Source organism: Lutjanus erythropterus, chromosome 20 (assembly GCF_056507025.1).
Source record: "Lutjanus erythropterus isolate fLutEry1 chromosome 20, fLutEry1.hap2, whole genome shotgun sequence".
Classification (NCBI taxonomy): Eukaryota; Metazoa; Chordata; class Actinopteri; order Lutjaniformes; family Lutjanidae; genus Lutjanus; species Lutjanus erythropterus.
This window is the reverse complement of record NC_139336.1, coordinates 776665-798016: the sequence shown is the minus strand read 5'-3', so window position 1 is coordinate 798016 and position 21352 is coordinate 776665. Positions and strand designations below refer to the sequence as shown.

At 41.6% G+C, this 21352-nt stretch overlaps 1 protein-coding gene across 1 annotated transcript in view; it reads left to right on the top strand.

Moving 5' to 3' along the window:
• Positions 1-21352, top strand: part of megf10 (multiple EGF-like-domains 10) — a 162029-nt gene that overhangs the window by 119765 nt on the left and 20912 nt on the right. Inside the window, exons 16-22 of the mRNA XM_084746363.1 lie at positions 6233-6361; positions 6550-6678; positions 8997-9125; positions 9800-9928; positions 10423-10650; positions 16245-16360; positions 16453-16576. Of these exons, the coding sequence (XP_084602489.1) occupies positions 6233-6361; positions 6550-6678; positions 8997-9125; positions 9800-9928; positions 10423-10650; positions 16245-16360; positions 16453-16576 (984 nt within the window). The remainder of the gene's footprint in view (positions 1-6232; positions 6362-6549; positions 6679-8996; positions 9126-9799; positions 9929-10422; positions 10651-16244; positions 16361-16452; positions 16577-21352) is intronic.

Genomic DNA, 21352 nt, shown 5'->3' with positions numbered 1-21352 from the left:
GCCATGGAGGAGGTGCAGAAGTGTAGCTCTCTCTCAGAACACCTGATTTACAATATGCTGAGAAGTTTTCATGAAATTATTTCTCACTTATACCAAAACAATGTTGCCTACTGCAGCTTTAATGGGATATTTTTCAAGTGTTTAAAGTGTAATTCAAATGTAATCTTCAAAGCCACTGCATTTGGCATAAAAAATATGCTCGAATAATACCATCACAAACCCAAGTCCATCAGGCACAGATGAGCATATTGACCTGGGGCGTGTTTCCCAGTTTCGATGTATCTTAGTGCTCTACGAAGGTCTCTAATATATACGTTAGCAAAGGAACTTCTTTTCCTACGAGTGTTTCCCAAACTGTCTCTTAGCGGGTGCTCCTACCAAGAGCTGTTAAGGTACATCTTAAGTTGGAGCTGTTCTTCGCCACGGTGCTGAAAGTGTATTAATCGATGCAGCATGCATTGATTGATCACTTATAAAGGTAAATAAATGATGTTGTAATATTACAAGCCTTGCCACAATAATTTGACCTCCATCAAATATTGTATCATAAATGCTCTGCCTCCCAGAGATCATCTGCTAAACTATTTGAAACCTAGTCTACACATACACAGGTATTTTTTTTTTTTAACCAAATCTCTGTCCAGACGAGTTATTTGGCACACTTTCATACTAAATCCCCGTCCATATTAACACGCCTGAAGCACATCACATAAAAAAATATGTGCATCCTGTTATAAACAAGAAAAATACCAATGATGAAGCACACAAACGTGATTGCTGCTCACAGCATCCTCCTGGATAAAGCTGATGTTACTGAAAACAAGCATACGTTTTTGTCTCTCTTTTTACATCATTGCAGTCCCAATGCCAGTTTGTGTCTCACATATACGTTTTCCAACATCAGTTCCGTCAATGTACAGACTGCAAATCTGTTGTTGTCACGCAATAGGCACCTGTAGCAGCAGCATATCCACGTTTCATTTTGTGTTTGTGTGTGTGTGCGCGCGTGCGTGCCATAATTAATTGCAGGTGTATGCAATTACCAATTCAATGTATTGTGCACTGGGATTGGTTCATGTGGCCTATATAGGTTCACGGTTCACATATGTGCAACCTTGTGACACAATGGTTGAGAAAGCAAGGCGCACGAGGGGAGCGACCTTCACGAAGGAAGAACTGGAGGTGATGCTGGATGAGGTGGCACGCAACAGGAGTGTTTTGTTTGGATGTTTTCGCAACGCAGAGTCAAACAAAGCAAAGGCTGCTGCTTGGGCCAACATTGCCAGAAAAATGGCTGCTTCCAGCACTGGCCCACCCAGACAGTAGACCGTGGTCCAGAAAAAGTGGCAAGACTTCGAGGGGCGAGGGGCAGCAGTTCGCCGAGAGGCTGCCAAAACCGGTGGTGGACCCAGCGCTACTCCCACCCTCACCCCAGAGGAGGAAAGGGCCCTCTCGATCATTGCCCCTACAGCTTCCCAAGGCATCACGGGGGGCATTGATGTCCGTGGTGGAGAGGGACCTTCCACCCCCCTGTCCCCTGCCGAGGTGGGATTCACTCTGCAGTCCTCTGGCGAGAGTCCACCGGCGCATCCCGATCCCGACCCCGCCTCGCCACCCCGAAGTTCCTCGTGCTCTGGCTCTCCCCCCATCCCACACGAACCCTGCTTGCGAGGCACCCGCAGAGCCCCACGCATGAGAGGTGGGATGTCGAGGACGGCGCAAGCCGGACTCATGCGCTGCAACTGCAGCCAGGAGCTTGTACAGCTGGAAAGGGAGAAACTGGAGGTGCTGCGGGGCATCAAGGCCCAACTAGAAACCTCCAACAGCCTTCAGCGGGAGATGTTGGCGCTGCAGAGGGCAAAGCTGGGCCTTATGGAAAGGCAGCTGGCCATCCAGGGGCCCTCCATATCGGTGCCAATCATTCCGCCACCTCAAGGTAAGTGTAATGTTTTTTAAATGACTTCCGATTCCATATGTGTTCCAACCATTTTAACTGACTTTTCTTCCTTTGCAGATGACGCGGATGCCTGATTCCCCCTCACCCCCAGGAAGGGTTGTTGTTTTTGTTAAATGCTGTTTAATTGTTCCAAAAATAAAAAATAAAACTACTTATGTTCTACATCATGCTGTCCTCTCTCTGTATGTGATGTATGTATATGTGTGTAGATAGAATTTTATATAATAAATAAGTGGGTATGTTAAAAATGATAATGGTGGGCTTGTTGTTGGGAGAAATGAGATTGTCTGTGCAGTAGGGCAAACATTTGGGGTCAAACTCTTGAAGTTGCAGTAAAACCATGCCGCTTTTCATTGTTAAAATGAAGGGCAACACTGATTACATCTTTGCAACTTCATTTAAAACTTAACTTAACAGAAAGGGGGACCAAAGGGTATGGAGAGTCTCTTGAGCGCGCTTCTACGGCTTAGCTTTGTCTTGGGGGGGTTAGGGGGTGGGGTTTCCCTCGGAGACAAAGCTGAGTCATAGAAAGGCATCAAGTGCTCAAGAGATTCACTCATGTCCATATATGGCAAGGTGTCCATAGAAGGAAAGGTCCATCACAGCAGGTGTTAAAAGCAGCTATTAAAGCTAACCCCTTAGCCAACATGTCACCTGTCTCCATGTCGACTACAAGTTTTGCTTCTGTTGGCCACCCGACATTTTATTAGCTAATTATTTTTAAAAATTGTGTGCCACACTTTATGATAGTGGGCTTATTGTGGGGAGAAATAAAGGGTAACTGTGATGCTTTGGTGACTGTGGGACATGGACCGTTTGCACAGGAAAAATGGAGAAAAAAAAAACGGGAACTTCAGGCAAAAATGTGATGATGTTTTGTCTTGTTTGGAAACCGGCGTTGTACAGTGCTGCACGATGTTTGGGCGGGGGACTGACAGCGTGGTCGTCGTAATTGTCATCCTCTCCTTCATTCTCCTCCAGAGGAAGCGCACGTACAGCAATGTTGTGTAACATTGCTGTGACGACGATGACAGCACAGCATTTTCCAGGGTTGAACTTCAGTCCTCCCGTCGACCGATGGATGCATCGGAACCGGAGCTTCCAACGGCCAATGGTGCGTTCAACCAAGCCCCTGGTGAGGATGTGGGCAGAGTTGTACTCCTGCTCGGCGTGCGTCACGGGAACCGCCACTGGTGTCAGAAGGTAGTTTTGGAGCGGGTAGCCACTATCCCCGAAGAAAAAACCTCTGCCGAACGCTCCTCTGGCAGCATCTTGTCCCACAGCCGAGTCGGCCCAGATTTAACTGTTGTGTGTGCTGCCGGGCCACTTGGCAACAACATCCACAAAGAGCCCTCTGTGGTCCACCACCACTTGCGTGTTGATGGCAGAATATCCCTTCCGGCAGATGAAGGCCTGGTCGTCCATGGATGGGTTGGACACGGGGATTAGGGTCCCATCCCCCTGGGGAATGACAGCCATAGCGTGGAAGCCTTGGTGTGCCCCTGTGATGTCCTCTCTCCCCACAGGCATCTTAATGTACTCTTGTGCATGACGCACAAGGACATTGGTCACCGGCTCCACACTCCATGAAACCGATGCCTTGCTCAGCCCGAATCCGTCTCCCACCACCTCCAAAAAGCTACCCACTGCGTAAAAACGCAAAGCTGCCAGAAGCTGTACCACTGAGCTGAGGGCAAAGTTGCACTTGGTAGCTCTGAAAATGTGCAGGGACACAAGTGCAAGCAGCTTCAGGATCTCGTCATGTGGCAGTCGGTACTTGGACAGGATGGCACTGTCTGAGAGGACATCAAGTGGACTGAAGTTTGTCCTTATAAAGTGGTTCACATGAACCAAATGGCTACGTGGACGGTGACGCCTTTGGTTCATTTGATTTAGCGCAACGATTCGCTGTATTGCAGCCATAATCTAGTCCACAATGAAGCAAGCAGAGGCGATGCACATGGTCGCTTATATAGCTGGTGATGCCTGCTTGATTAGTTTCCAGTCTCATTAGACAAATCAATTTGTCAAGTATCTGTCAGATATCCAGTATAAAGTGGTGGGGAACAGGCTGTGGCCTAGTCAGAAAAAATCATCATATTATCAGTTAGTCAGCTCCATTGAACAAATAAATGAATAAATAAATAAATAAATACATTAATAAATAAACACATTTTTTCATAATATTCATTATTCATTATTATTTTTCATGAGGTTAATTTTAAAATGATTATGTAATTTGCGCAAGGAGTCTAAATGTGAATTATACTGCAACTGTCCATTTAAAAAGCATAATTTTGGCCTAATAAAGCTAAAACTCTGTTAGGATGAACGGAGCGCATCACTAAGAGACATCTTAGGAGTTGTTCTGACCGCCCTTCTTAAGATATACCTTCAGAAGATATATCTTAGCTAAGGAGACTCTGGGAAACAGCCCGTAAGCTTAAGGGAGACCTTAAGATACAACTTACGACGCACGTAGCGCTACGAAGGCTCTGGGAAACAGGGCCCTGCTCAGTTAACATTAAGGCTAAAACGCACTAAAAACTTCAATAGAAAAGTCAATTTTAGCTTCTATGGTTCACTGCAGGCTTCAGATTTAAAATTCAGACACCACAAAACCAGCAGTATTTTATGTCCCTATTTATATGTATCTGTTTATTTATTTAGTATTATTATTGTTAATAGTTGATTTCTTTAATAAAAAATTGGCCTCTGATGAGATAAATCCTCACCTTTATTCAGCTCAGTCTATATAATGATGAAACGGTGCACAATATTCATGTTTTGTATTAAGACAACAGGATCATTTACATCAGTGTCACTCTGACACTTTACATCAGAGAGGATGTTTTAGACCACAGCAGACAGCAAACTGCACACCGACACACACCGAGGAGATGAAGAGGAGAGACAACATCTGGACTCTTCATCATGACTGGCAATAATGTAGCACAGTGACAAACATTTTGTGGAGAAGATGAGTGTCTGTCAGTTTGTCCTTTGCAGTGACAGATATTTTTATCTGTAGTGTTTAAACCTCAGAACTGTACATTAACATCAGGATTCATGATCAGTAAAGTTTTTATATCGGCTGGTACTTCACACACTCGCTCCCCTCCCTCCCTCCTCTCTGCAGTTTGTCTCTCCCCCCTTGCTGTTGTGATCAATCAGCTTGAAGTAATTAAGTATTTAAAAGTACACAATTTGGACTTGGAGTTAAACACACACACCACACAACACAACACACCACAGAGATGTACAGTAAAATTACGATTCATGATCATAAAAAGTTTTTATATCAAGTTGACACATCTGTCCATGTTCTGACCGTTTCTCCCCCTCTCCTTGATGTGGGTCAGACTTATTTTTTACTTTTACCTGGTTTCAGGTGGAGCTGCAGCTTGATCAGCACTCTTTAATCTCCCTCCTCATATACTTGTATTTCTTTGTGGTGAGCCAGTTGCTTGAACAGACAAACCTGTTTACACAGTTAGGTGACAGGGAAGCTCGCTTCTAATTCAAGCTATTGGACAGGCCAGTATAGCAGAATGTGCATTAATCACACATCAAAAAAATTGTGGCGTTAAAAAGTATTTGCAACACGTTATTAATGTGTTAACTTTGACAGCCCTATTAAATATGTAAACCATAATCTGTAAAAAACAAAGTAAATAAAAATAAATATCACCAACTATGCTGTATAGTGTGTCCCTTTATACAGCAAGCCAGCATTGTAGAATCAAAGGAGGTGTGACACAACAGTGCAGTGGTCGCCAGGTGATTCTGCTTGTTTATAATCACACATAGAGCTGATAACTTCATGGATTTACAACACATTTTTATGTGTTCCTGGCTAAACTGGCCATGGCTTATTCTGCAAAAGCTAAGTTTAAAAGATTGCCCTGTGAAATTATCTGTGGGAGGGTTTCTCTCCTCCTGTCTTTGTGTGTGTGTGTGTGTGTGTGTGTGCTTAGTTCATGCAGCTATGTCGCCCTCAGTTTAAAACAGCTGACAATTGAACATGTAACTCAACAGTGCCAGATTAATTTTACAAAAATAGATGCCTTTCTGTCAACTTCTACAAGTTGTTTTGAATTCAGTCAACACAAGCTGAAACCAAAACAGGCTGGGAAAGAAGAATGCAGTGTATTTACAACACAAGACAAAATGTAGCACACCACCATGCCAGTGATACTCAAGAAGTGAGCATGCTTTAAGCTAAAATGTGTTGGAGGAATATAGATGATTAACAGACATGTGTTGTGTGTGTAGTGTGTCCCAGTGGTCACTTTGGGAAGAACTGTGCCTGGAGCTGCAGCTGCACAAACAATGGAACCTGTAACCCCATCGATGGCTCCTGTCAGTGTTATCCAGGATGGATCGGCAGCGACTGCTCCCAGCGTGCGTTCACTAAATAAAAAAAAAGACATATGACATATGCTGGGTCTCGTGTGTTTTAAAGTACTTGTTTTCTCATGAAATCAAATCAAATATACTGAAGTAAAAAAGATATTTAGAAAAATATTAAGCTATAAATGGATTTGACTTAAAATTACAAACACTAACCTTTTCATGTCTCTGTTTTGTAGCGTGTCCACCTGGTCAGTGGGGACCCAACTGCATCCACACATGTAACTGTCATAATGGAGCCTACTGCAGTGCTTATGATGGAGAATGCAAGTGCACACCAGGATGGACTGGCCTCTACTGCACACAACGTCAGTCAAAGATAGACACACACAAGAGCAGTTTACTCCTGTGAGAGCTAGTTGATGTCACAGATAGTGGACTACTGTGGTAGCAGGAGAAGTTTCCATCCATCAAGCAGGACAAAGGAAAATCCTGGCTTATGTTGCTTTGCTTGTTTAAATAAGAGGTCTGTTCCAGTACTGTAGCTTTTGAGAACCCCTGCTCAGTAACCATGGTATGCTATACCACTAAACAAGCTCTGTAACAAGCTAACTGTCAGCAGAATGTGTGTCAAAAAAAATCTGCCTGGTCGAAACTCCAAACGTTCCATCAAGTGTATTTTTGCATGTGCATCACTGGTCCCTGCAGATACACAAGTTAAAATGGTACTTCACCCAAAAATAAAATAATCACTCAATATCTATTCATCCCTGTGCTGATGTGAGGATGGGTGAAAATCTCCGGTTCACAAAACACTCCCGGAGTTTAGTGGAAAACAGCGTTGCAGCCAAATCCAGTACAATTGAAGTCAATGTTGATCAGTTTTAAAATGTAAAAAACACAAAATGTCTCCATACTGCTCGTGTGGTGTAATCCAAGTGTCTGTAAGCTGTGACATTAAAATTTGACTCAGAAAGACACCATTTACACCATGTTTTTAGCCTAAATGTCAACTGTAGCCTCTCAGACTGGAACCGCAAGCACACGTCTGAAGTGTGTACACTAGTTGGGCCTTTTTCAGTCTGGAAAGGATTTTGGACAGCTACACCACCAGGTTTCCGTTGCTCTTGCTCAGTAGGCCACAGCTGCATGTGGGTCTGTTTGAGGTGCAGCTGTCTTCTCCATCTGTCTGAGTTCCTTGTCAGTATATCCCGGCTGAGCAAAGAAATTATGTTCTTCTTTTATGTCCTCGGACATCTTCTTCTTTGTTGAAAGTTTGCAAAGTCAACTGTATATGTAACAAGCCTCTATTTCTGAGCAGATCTCTCTCTGTTGTCTGAGTCACTTCCAGGTAGCATGTAAACACAGATGTGAAGGTATCGCAAGGACTCATATATCTCATGTTGCGCTGCTTGTGTGCCCGCTTCAGGCATGTGCACACAGTCTGAGAGGCTACAGTTTACATTCAGGCTAAAAACATGGTGTAAATGGTGTCTTTTTGGGTCAAAGTTTACTGTCACAGTGTACGGACACTTGGATCACACCACACGAGCAATATGGAGACATTTTGTGGGGGGGGGGGGGGTTTGTTCTTATTTTTACATTTAAAACTGGTCAACATTCACTTCAACTGTACTGGATTTGGCTGCAAAGCTGTTTTCTGCTGAAGCTCCAGGGGTGTTTTGTGAACTGGAGATCTTCACCCATCCTCACATCAGCACAGGGGTGAGTATATATTGAGTGAATTTTCGTTTTTGGGTGAACTATCGCTTTAAGACTTTTTTTCTCACTAAGTGATTCAGCATGAATTTGCATGTTCACTTTAGCTCCAAAGAAAGTATTAATAAAAATGGGTTCAGAAATCATGTCTAGCCACTTAAACTTTCTTCAAAAGCCAACATATTATTTACCCTTTTGGGTAAAATCTAAACATTTATGGTTTGAGGAAAAAACTGTGCCCAAGTTGTCTTACAGTTATTTTTTTCATTCATTCATTTGTTCGGACTATGAAGACAAAAAAGTGAAGAAGTGAAGTACATACCATGACCTTCTGCTATGCTTAAATTTATACTCGGGCCAATACTTCTCTCTCTTTTTTCCCAGCTGAATAGCAGCTCACTCATATCCTGCAATTGTTATACAGAATTTGTAGAATGCAAACATTTATTAACAAATACACATAGAGTAGCAGCTTTTTGCCTTTTTTCATTTGTTAGACAGTACAGCCAAGCATAGCCATCTCCCTTGCTTTGTTAATTTGTGACAGTATTGGCCTTTATTGGTGATGAGCCCTTTACATGCTTCATACTGTTTGATCAGCAGGGTTTATTTCACTGCTTATTTTTGTGACATAGTATCCTGTTTTCAGCAGCTGTCTATTACTGGCTGCTTATGTACTCTGTGTATGCTCCCTAACTTGTTTGAGTTAACATTGACTAGACCAGGTTAAATAGTGCGCGTGAAACAGCTTAAGCCTTGAGTGGATGTTGAAATTAATTTAAACTTAATCACATATTTCATTATCAGACTTGAAAGAATACCCACCAGGTTTACAGGTTTTTGAGATGAAACCTGGAGGTATTATTCTTTACAAAAAATACTCTTTGAGACATGTTACGCAGCCTTTGTTGTTAACTTCAGAAACAGATAATTTTTTAAAGTATATCATATGATGATTCCCTTGCAGGCTGTCCATTAGGTTTCTATGGGAAGGACTGTTCTCAGATCTGCCAGTGTCGGAATGGAGCTGACTGTGACCACATCTCTGGACAATGCACCTGTCGCACAGGATTCATGGGACAACATTGTGAACAAAGTATGTTACCCTGTCTTACGTACTGTCTACTTTCTCTTTCTTTTTCTTTCTTTCTTTCTTTCTTTCTTTCTTTTTCTTTCTTTCTTTCTTTCTTTCTACTGTCTTCCTTTTATGATGAGTATCCATTTTCTGTTTGCTCTTCGTGCTTACCTTTTATGTGCCAACACTTCAACTGATACTTCACCTCTGCTGTACACTAAGTAGTACATGTAGTACATGTAGATAGCTGCACATAAGGTCACTCCACCGACCACCTAAAGCACACATGTCAAACTCAAGGCCAGTGGGCTGGATACAATTATATACGGCCTGCAAGATAATTTCATGTGTCCATTATGAATGGCCCTATTCTTATTTTACTTTATGTTAGTGTTGAAGAAAAACATTATTCTAAATTTTATTTATTTTATTGAGGAAAAAGTTGTTGCAGTCTGGCTGTTCAAATTTATATTTCTAAATAAAACATAGTCAGTTTAATACTGTTTAATAAATGTTAATCCTGTTTGGCCTGCAATTTTGACTGTGTTTTAAATTTTGGCCCCTTCTGTGATTGAATTTAACACCCGTGACCTAAAGTATCATCTCAACATTTCAACTCCTCAGTGCCTACAATCTTAACTAACACTCATCAACCCCTTGCAAGATTTCAATGGTTACATTCTTCTTATTTTTAGAGTGTCCTCCTGGTTCTTATGGTTATGGCTGCCGTCAGGTCTGTGATTGTCTAAATAACTCCACATGTGATCACATGACTGGTACATGTTACTGCAACCCAGGCTGGAAGGGAGCTCGCTGTGATCAAGGTGAGGACACACCTCAGTATAAATGGAGTCAATCAATTTTGGATCATACTAATAAAGGAAATATTCAAAAATGAATATGAAAATATTCAAACTTTTTGCCCCCTTTTCAGAAGCTGAAAAAAAAGTTTGGTGCTCCTCACTCCACACTTTTTTTTATCAATAATTAACAATATTTGGGGATAGAACTGATAAAAAGAATTCAAAAGTTGGATTGTGGTGAAATAAATAGCAGAACAGAATCAGCAAACTCTTGTTTTATTCCCCCTACATAGACCATCTTCATTTAACATTGTTTCACTCTTTACTCTTCTCCTGGTCTTCTGTGCATCCCGCTGCAGTAGCTCCATGTCCCTCAGTTTCGGAACCACAGGGTTACTGTATTCAGATTCTCTTGATTGTCTCATCATCGACAGTCATCTCTTTTTGAAAGAAGAACTACTTTAGTCAAATTTTACTTTGTTCTCTCTTGTAACTCCACCTCCTCCTGTCTGCAGCTGGTGTGGTAGTTGTGGGCACCCTCAACAGTTTGACCAGTGCAGCCATGCAGGTGGACACCTACCAGGTTGGAGCTATTGCAGGAGTCATTGTCCTGGTGTTGCTGGTGCTCTTTCTCCTGCTCTTCTTCATCATCTACAGGAAGAAGCAGAAAGGCAAAGAGCCCACTATGCCGGCTGTGACCTACACGCCTGCTGTGAGGGTCACTCCTGATTACACCATTGCAGGTACATTACAGACCTGCTTCAAACTTCAACCAGCTCAGTGACATGTACTGTCCTGGGCATGTAAGGCAGGTGTTTCTTCATGTTGGGCTATCAGTTGTTTCCCGTAAAATATGCCTTGTCTGTTATTGTTGTATTGTTGTTTAACAGTTAAACAAAACCTTGGTCCCATTTGCCAATAACAGAATGGAGCTATGAATCCATACAACGGTATTTAATGTGAATGCACACACTGCTTCTAATCACTGCCTGTGATACTGGAAGACAATCAAGTACAGTAAATTATCACTTTAATTAAAAATACAAAGATTACTAGTCATGATTAAAGCAACTGAGGCTATAGAGCATTTTATATGCTTGGAAAATATAGTGGAAAAAATCACTGGATTTATATACCTGTGTTAAGGGGTTATTCTATACAGGAGCTACATGCATAGGCTCAGGTGTGAGACCTGAATAGTGCATTTAAATTGTGTTGGAATAATGGAAAAAATTATTGTGAATGACCCCTCAAGTTGGAAGAACAACTTGGAAAGTCTGAGAAAATTTGTTGGCTGTGGATGTCATATATACAGAAAAATAGTTGATGAGAGTAAATGTGTCCTAAAATTTACAAACTTTGTTTGATGAGTTTCATATAAAGGTGTAACTGTTAGTTGTCAATGTAGAGTGACCTGGATTTATTAGAAATGTTATTTATTAGCATTAACCCTGTTAACAAATCCCCTAGACCAGGGGTATTCAATTAAAATTCAAAGAGGTCCAGTTAGAGAAAATTTCCTAAAGCAAAGGTCCGGAACATCATAATGTCTAACTTTCTTGAGTGGGCCGAACCAGTAAAATATAAGTATAATCTATCGATTATTCTGCCAATTAATCAAGTAATCAGATAAGAAATATTCTTCTGCATTTTCTTTTATTACATTACTTTTGCTTTATTTAAGAACAATGGCAATATACAAAAGAAAAGATAAGACAGGTCTATTAAATGAACAACTATAAATTGCTAAAGTAAAAACACTTTAATAATTAATGTAGATTTACTTTTACTGTATTTACTTTACTTTTTTACTTGTTTTTTTTCAAGTACAAAGGTAAAAGTAAAGGTAGTAATGTTTGCAGAAACCACAAACAGAAGATGGAACTAACTCTTTTAACTGAAACAGTCACCAGATGTTTTGTTCACATGTTAAAATCACAACATTTTTCTTCTGGAGCAGGACAGACGCTCCCAGACCCCCAGAGGACAGGGGACTGGTTTACCAACATGCCACCTTTTTCTCCTCTTATGAGTTTGCAGGTCTGTATTTAGTCATAAAAAAAAAATAATGATAAGAATACAATTAAAGTACAACAACAGCAATAAAAATGTTGATTTTTCAAAAATGGAAACAATAACATGCAAAATATTAAATTGTAATTAAGTAAAAACACTAATACCACAATGTAAAAAAAAACCTAAGTAAAGAATCTGAGTATTTTTTCATCACAGCAGGTCAGTGATCAGTGTTTCAGTGACTCTCTGTGGATCAGTGAATAGTTTTATTTATGGCGGCCCGCCACATTAAAAACATCGACACCACGACATGATTTTCTATTTTTGGAGCTGCGCACCTTTTTCGGTCGTGTCTTGAAGGTAACGCTTTATTTGCACAACTCTCGCGAGATTTGTGTTCGTTGTTTCTACTAAAATAATCAAACTTGCGCGATCTTTCGCGGGTCTAGGGTTACCTTCTAGACACGACCCTCTCTGTCTCTCTGTCAAACTACAGACAGCAGACTGTCTGTAACCAGCACGATGTTTCACTCTGCAGTGTTTCACACAAAGACTTTATTTGTGTGGACACCCAGGTATGGTTTGTCACGAGTTTTGGTATTTTTATTTTTTTAATTAGTCCGAGAGGACGACAGTATCAGTGATTGATTAGTGATCAGTCTGCCCTCCTCTCCTCCCTCACCTGTTCACTCTGCTGTGAGAAGATCTCAAAGTTTCTCACAGAGAAACACAGACTCTCCTGTTTTATGTATAGGCTTTTTTATACAGTTGTTTAATTTTATAAGTGCATCTGGTTGGTGTCGATGTCATTAACCATCACGTTAGTTTCTGTTGTAATAAACTCCGTCATTAACAACAGTCTCCTCCACACGCAGCTTCTCTGCAGTTGGTCTGTGTGTTTCCTGATCAGATAAACTAGCGCTGGAAAGACTAGAATAGTTGCGCCAGTTAAAATAAGAGCGTCCCGTAAAAAAATAAAATCTATTAATAATTTATTGGTTATAGGTCCAGGTCCGTATCGGATGGCGTGTGGGTCCGGACTCGGACCGCGGTCCGCCATTTGGGGACCCCTGCCCTAGACTAACCTCAGTACCCTGTATTCTCAATGGTATTCATGTTGTTTCGATTTTATGACATAAAGTTCATGAACACACTGAAATCGGAATAATGACTTCCCGTCTTGGAAACAGAGACCATCCGAAGAGCGCAAGAATGCACTATTATCTCCTCAAAAAGTGACTACATGTTGGTGCTATGACAGATACAGAGATAGACATGAAAACCCTAAGAACTGCAATTGGTAAACATGGCCTGTATGTTTTCTTACAAGTTTCTGATGTCAACAAAGATTTCTTTCTTTCTTTCTGTCTTTCTTTCTTTCTACCATTTATGATGAGTATGCATTTGCTGTGGTTGCTTTTAGTGCTTACCTTTCTTATGGATACACCTCATGTGATGCATTACCTCTGCATCACATCACCTCTGCTGCACCTCTGTTACCTGGACATGTAGGCAGCTTCTCATGAAATCACCACGCTGACCACCTAAAGTATAATCTCAACATTTCAATATTTGTTGATTATGAAGTCAACACAATGTCAAAGGTTCAGCTTAAAGCTGGACCCATAAATGGAGAGGACGCACAGGAGTAGATGAACAAATGGTAACTTAAATAAAGTCACTGCCAAGCAAACACAGAATAACAAAGGACAGCTGATGAGCCCAATAAATAAAAATCCAAATCAGATGGTCAAAAAAACAAAGAAAAATTAAAGCTGCCAGCAGTGTTGTGCAGGGTGACAAAGAGACGCAGACATGGTCTTAAGGAATTTGATGTCACTTCCTATCTCCACAAGGTGGCACTATAAATTTATATGACCTGATTGTCAAATAGACGTGTTTTATCATACATATTTAGTTTGGTGCAGATTGGAGCATTTACAGCAATGTTATAACAATTTTATGTATCATGGTGAGACATCAGAACTTAATGCCATGCCACGGCCACACCGTTCAACACTGACCAAATCTTGTAATAACTTTTGATCACAGACTTGTCTAGATGGTACACACTAGTTTTGAAGTCAATCTGAACATTTCTGCAGTTTGTTAAATTACAACATGTGGAAAACGCCAGAATTTATCACAAAATTCAAAATGGCTGACTTCCTGTTGGGTTTAGCCTATAGGTCCAGGAGGCTTTTTTGTGCAGCTGGGTGTGATAAATGTGTGTGCCGATTTTTGTGTATGTTGGTGAAACGTGCCGCAGGGGCTGTTGTTTAATGGGTGTAGCCAGGCCATTTGGCCACACCCATTGACAAAACTATGTTCAGGCCTGGACCATGGACCATTAACAAACATGTGAAGTTTCCGAGGGATATGACCAAGTACACTGACGTTAAGGCTAGGGCTGGGCGGTATGACAAAATTTTCATATCACGTTTTTTTAAAAAATCATATCGGTTTCACGGTATTTGATGTTTTTTTTTTTTTTTTTCATGCAACAGTGTTCTTACCCACAATTTCTTCTACTGAGAACAGAATTACTGCAGTTGATTGTCTTTAAATAGCCCATTTTACTGTCATAACGATTGTATCATATTTTTTTCATGTCCAGACAGGTAAAAGCATGACCCCTTCAAAGTATGGTTACCATCACATGGACGACTATACAATTAAACGTCCCCACCCACGCTAGTTGGCACCAGAAATACTAGTCATTTAAAATATTTAAAAATGAAACATTTGTCAATATTTCATTGTGCCAGTTATCTGTTGCCGCACGGCACTAGTCAGGGCTGCGGCGCTGTCAGACGGCAGCCCCTCTCACCCAGTGCGTGTGAACCGATCGCCGTGGCAACACCGGATGTTTACATCAGCAAAGTCGGACAGATGAATGTAGACTGTGACAGAATAAGCTGATATATATTCACTTGACTGGAGAAATGTGACCGCATTAAGTAAATCATCTAATCAACATAGAAATTAGTTGTTAGGAACATCCCTGGTACACACGCTCAAGCCAGCATGCCTGTGGTGTTGGTATGCAGCAGTGAAATGGGTCCCCGCTGAAACACTTTACCACCGTGCACATTCCAGACATTGTTTGGGCTATTCACTGGTATGGCGGTATATGAAAAATTCATATCATAACGAAAATAAAGACCCGTTTACCGCCCAGCCCTAGTTAAGGCCACCTCCTGTTTTGGTGAAACATCGGCCTTTGCCGCACTGTCAGAGCAACACTGTTTGATGATATGTCATGATCTTCTCAATATAGCATTATCAGCGTCTTAAGGCCTTGCTGACCAGATTTGAGTCAGATATGGGCAATGTGGTGGGAGTAGCACCTCAAAGTCTAAAACATGACATTTGACCACCAAAAGGGGGGCACTAAGACAATTATGGAGTATTGTCATGTATAAGTTTTTAGGGCAGGACTGTTATCAAATATGACATTTGGTGGACATCGGAGCTTTTATGGTAAAGTTATAGCAATTTCGTGTTTCATGGCAAGATGTCAAGCTTTGATGCCACCTCACAGCCATGCCCTTTAACGACAGCAAAATCCAAGCCATTCTGATTCTTTCTGTAGGAGGAGTTCGTTAAAATACAACACTTGCAAAAATCAAAAATTACCATGAAATTTAAAATGGCCAACTTCCTGTTGGGTTTGGCCTATGGATTTTTGTGCGTCTTGTTGCGATACAAACAAAATAAAATCTACCTATCTTTGTGTCATGGTTTTGGTTTTTCTAAGTCACTTCCTGTTTTATTCTGGTATGTCTTCCCTTGTGTGTCTTTGTTGTCTTGACTTTCTGTCTTCGTCCTTTTCTCACCATTTTGATTGCCATTGATTTCACCTGTCCTGTCCACCTGTGTCTAATTAGTTCTTTGTCTATTTAGTCCCTGTGTTCCCTGTTTCTTTGTCAGTTTGTTGTTAACCATGTGTGTCATCCTGCTGTCTTGCGTTTTGCCTGGACTGTTTTTGTGTTTGCCTTCTTGTGGATTCTTGTGTTTCTTTGGACTCTGGATTTTACCTTCCTGTGTTTTTGTAAGCCTTTGTTCTTTTGTTTTCTTTATTAAATGCATTTGAACTGGGTTTCCCATGTGGTCTGCATTCTGGGTCCTAAACAACTGACTATAACATTTTGGTCACTTTGTTGACATTGCTTTTAACTACACAGCTATTTCTATCTTAGTTCTTAGAACTATGCATTGAGAGCAACTTAAAACTAGACTTTGAGTTTCATGTTCTGCACGCACTGATGAACTGACAGTGCATGCTAGTCAGAGTTCTTGTCATCTTGTCATTTCACAGATGCTCACCCATCAACACGTGAGGCCCACTCCAGCAATTACTTCTCCAATCCTAGCTACCATACTCTGACCCAGTGCATCAGCTCCTCACATATTAACAGTGGTCCATATGGAAAGGTATGGGAATGGACAAAATAAGAATTCAGCATGGAATGTGTCTGTTAATGAAAAGTATAACTGATGGTTGTCCCTGTAACTTTTTTTTTCAGGCCAAGAGCCACCAGCTGTTTGTGAACTTTAAGAATGTGGATCACAGAAAAAATGCCTCTCTAGCTGAACACACTGGCACACTACCTGCAGACTGGAAACAAGGGGACTGTTTCAATGAACTGGGTGAGACATGGAATGCATTAAAGTGTACTCAGACAGCAGCATTAAAGTTAGAGTAAGCAATTTTGGAGAAAGATAGTTGATTGTTGAGTCTAATTCACAGGCTGTCAAATACAGACACCTTGTTGAGTCTCATGTCTGTGAACATTCTCAGTCATCCAGGTCATGGAATTCATAAAACAGTTCACTTGATGGAGAGGTGGGTACATGAGTCGCATACCTCTCAAGGTGTTAACAAGCCCACAGAGCTTTAATACCTGCCACTCCCCACTAGTCAGTTAGATTACGATTTCACTGAGAAATCACTCATATAGAGTAGAAGAGTTCTATTTTCCCAGAGCTTTATATATTGTACATTGGCTCAGATCGCACATGGACTTCTTCTCGGATCACAGTGACTGACACACCTGTCTGCACCCGAGCCTTGTGAATCCTCTCCCTGCAACATCTTCCCTGCTTTCCTCCATGGATACATGGGGCCCTATCTTACACTGATCGAAAGCGCAAGTGGAAAGCGCAAGGCGCAAGGGATTTAATTTATTCAAGGCGTGTCCAAATCCACCTTTGCCGTCTTGTGCCAGGGGCAGGAGTGATATTTTTCCCTGCCCCGCCCCTTGCGCCACTAGCGCAAAGCAGGATACACCTATCAGATGTGCCCATGTGCCCTCATTAATTCACAGGCGAGGTTAGGCCGAACATGCAATAAACCAATCAGAAAGTCAGCTCTCATCACCTTTGAGAGGCAGGTGCGCCAGCAGCGCAAGCAGAGGCAGCATGACGGAGGATTTACCAGGAAGAAACAAAGAGAAAAGATTTTTAAAGTGAGGAGACAGATCTCCTGGTTCGAGGAGTGAAAACGCGATATATGGAGACAGCAGGACGTCTCCAAAACATCTTCACTTGTAAATAATTTATTTTACATTAACGCCTGCAAAAAACAATACAATAAATGAACTGCAAATGTCATGCAGATATGTAACTGCTTATATTTTAACCTGAAGCACGTTGAAAGTATGTTGTATTTTATCATTAATTATTTTCATCATGATCATCATTAACTCTGCTGGCTGAGGAGCAGGGGAGAGAGATGGTGCAGTAGAGAGGGGAGGCGAACAGATCCAGTCTAGCCGCGAAGCTTCCCGGTTCCGCTGGTCCACCTGAGCCAGGTGGAAGAGCAGATAATGCGGCTGTCTGTGCTCCTTCTTCTTCTCCTCTCCCACCTAATCATCATCTCTCTCCTCCCATCCTCGCTGCTCTGACCCGCTGCGAAATAATCAGAAAGAGTTTCTTAAGTTTGAAGTGAGCAAAATTACGCACAGATATATCCAACCAGCTCTGATAGAAGCACACATAACATTTTCTCTCAGGTTGGGCCGGACTCGTGCGGTCAAATATAGTGTCTTGTATATTTTATATGTTATAGATCATAATTGTTTAAACATTGTTTTTCTGGATCATAACAAACAGCAGACATAAACACTACAGCTGCTCCACTGACTCATCTGATAAAGACATCAGCTGTGATCCCGTTTGCAGGTCTGCTGAGATTTATTGGGCTTATTATTATAATAATAGTACTGTTGTACTTATTAGTGAGATTAACTTCAAAGACACACGCGAGTGCACGACTTTTAAACATAAATGAAAGGTGTTTGGTGATTGTAGAGATGAGTGTGCGCACCTCAGCCAAGGGCAAGACACACACATACCTGCACTATTAACTTCAATATTCACACTTTATTGCTGGTGGATATGTTCAAAGGACACTTCACTAATCGACACTCCTGTGGAGAATAAAGACTCATGTAAATTTAGGTGTTTGGTGATTGTGGAGCCATTGCGCCGCCAGCGCAAGTGATTTTGCTATCTTACGCCAGCGCAAGTGCCATTTTTTCCATGTGGGTAAGATAGCAAACGCACTTGCGCTGGGTCTGTGCCGCTATGGGCGGGAGGTCTAAGCATGAAGGCAAAACGAAGGCGTGGCCGGGCGCGTTTGCTATCTTGTGCTCAGCGCATTGGAGTAAAACGCGCTTGCGCTTTAGACCAGCCAAAACCTGGTCGAAGCGCAAAGTCTGTGGTCTTTCAGCACAAGATAGCACCCGGCGGGCTTGGCAGAAACACACACACGTCTTCACAATAACAAAACACCTTCATTTATGGTCATTCTCTTCCTCACACGGGAGTGTGGATTAGTTAAGTGTTATTTGAACATATTTTTTATCAGCAATAAAATGTAAATATTGAAATTAAAAGCATTGGCGTGTGTCTCGCACTTGGCTGAGGCGCACACACGTCTCCACAATCACAGAACACTTTCCATCAGTGTTAAACAGCCGTGTGCGCATGTGTCTTTAAAGATGAACTCACTAACGAGGAAAAGAATTATAATTATAAAGCCTAATAAATCTAAATAGACCTGCGAAATGAGCACGGCCGTGATCACAGCTGTCAGATTGTCTTTATTGGATGAGTCAGCATGACAGCTGGAACAGCTGTGGTGTTTGTGTCTGCCTGTTTGTTATGATCCAGAAAAACAATGATTGCACAGTTATGATCTATAACATACAAAATATACAAGACACTATATTTGACCACAGGACTCCAGCCCAACAGAGAAAAAAGTTATGTGTGCTTCTAACAGAGCTGGTTGGATAGATCTGTGCGTAATTTTGCGCACTTCAAACTTCAGAACAGAACAACTTGTTTCGCAGCGGGTCAGAGGAGGGAGGATGAGAGGAGGAGATGAGGATTAGGTGGGAGAGGAGAAGAAGGAGGAGCACAGACCACCGCTTAACTGTTCCTCCACCTGGCTCAGGTGGGCCAGCGGAACCGGGAAGCTTCGCGGCTGGACTGGATCTGTTCGCCTCCCCCTCTCCTCAGCCAGTAAAATTAATAATGATGATGATGCTAATAATTAATTATAAAATACAACACAATTTCAAAGTGCTTCGGTGTAAAACATTACCAGTTACATATCTGCATAACATTTGCAGTTCATATTTATTGTATTGGTTTTTGCAGGCGTTACTGTATAGTAAACTATTTCAGCGTGAAGCTGTTTTGGAGACGTCCTGCTGTCTCCATATATTGTGTGCTCTTGCACATTGTCTTCTCGAACCAGGAGATCTGTCTTCTTGCTTTGTAAATCTTTTCTCTTTGTTTCCTCCTGGTAAATCCTCCGTCATGCTGCCTCTGCTTGCGCTGCTGGGCACCTGCCTCTTAAAAGGTGATGAGAGCTGACTTTCTGATTGGTTTATTGCATGTTCGGCCTAAACTCGCCTGTGAATTAATGAGGGCACTTGGGCGCATCTGATAGGTGTATCCTGCTTTGCGCTGGTGGCGCAAAGGGCGGGGCAGGGCAAAATATCACTCCTGCCCCTGGCACAAGACGGCAAAGGTGGATTTGGACATGCCTTGAATAAATTAAATCCATTGCGCCTCCTGCTTGCTTTCGATCAGCACAATAAGGCACAAGCACGTTCTACCCCAATGCGCTGAGCACAAGATAGCAAACGCGCCCGGCCACGCCTTCGTTTTGCCTTCATGCTTAGACCTCCCGCCCACAGCGGCACAGACCCAGCGCAAGATAGCAAAATCACTTGCGCTGGCGGCGCATTGGCTTTGCGCTGGGCATAAGATGGACTCAAACAAGGTAGAAGGACATGTGGTGACCAAGGCACTTCTACACTTAAAAATCACTAAGCACCTATTGCTTTTTTCTTCTGTCCTTCCTTCCGCTTCTCACACTCCACTTCAGACTCAGAAGTTATCTCATTCAACCCCTCAAAACACTCGCACTCAGTTACTCTGTTCATCTCACTACTGAATCCAACAACATGGCTACTGTGTGACCAACACTACACTGGAAAGAAAACAAACATGGGCTACAGCTTTTGGAGCACATGATAAAACTGCTCAAAATTAAAAACAAATAACAGATCCCAAAACACTGTTATAGTTTTGTACAATCTAATTTGTCCTTACTTCCCTTAGGTATGACTGATACAATCACTTCTTTCCATGACACTGGGGTTTCCCCTTTTGTCAGGACCCAGTTAAATGTTTTTAATAAAATAGGTGTCAGAACGTCCTTCAGATTCTTATACCACTCCAAGCTGAATCTGTCCGCAACCTGGGGACTGAGTGAATTTCTTCTTCTGTTATTTGCAAAGCTAATGTTGCATTTTCTTCTTCTGTATGTTTTCGCAAAACTTAAGGATTTAAATAGTGACTCCATTTTCTGGTCGGTATTGATTTGAGGTTGTGAATATAACTTTTCATAGTATACTCTAAAACAGTCTTTAATTTCTTTCATTTGGTGGTAAGTGTTCTTGGTTTTTGGGTCTCTTATCTTGGTTATTGTATTGTCTTCCTGTTGTTTTCTTAGTTTGCATGCTAATAATTTGGAATAATTTGCTGCCCCTTCATAGTATTTTTGTTTAGTGTATAGTAATTTCTTTTGAATTTATTGTGTGTACGGATGGGAATCGAAAACTGGTTCTTGTTGAGAACCGGTTCCCAGTGTTTCAATTCCTTGGAATCAATTGCCAATTTTGTACATGATTCCCTTATCGATTCCAGTGGGCACGAATGACGTCGCCACGCACCAGTGCAGCCAGCAGGAAACATGGCGCCCAATTATTTGAAAGTTTGGTTACATTTCACGAGAAAGGATGAACGGGGCAACTTGCAATACTTGCAAAGTGGATATTTCATCAAAGAGAGGAAATACTACCAATATGTAGAAACATTTTCACACACAGAATACAATAACTTAGA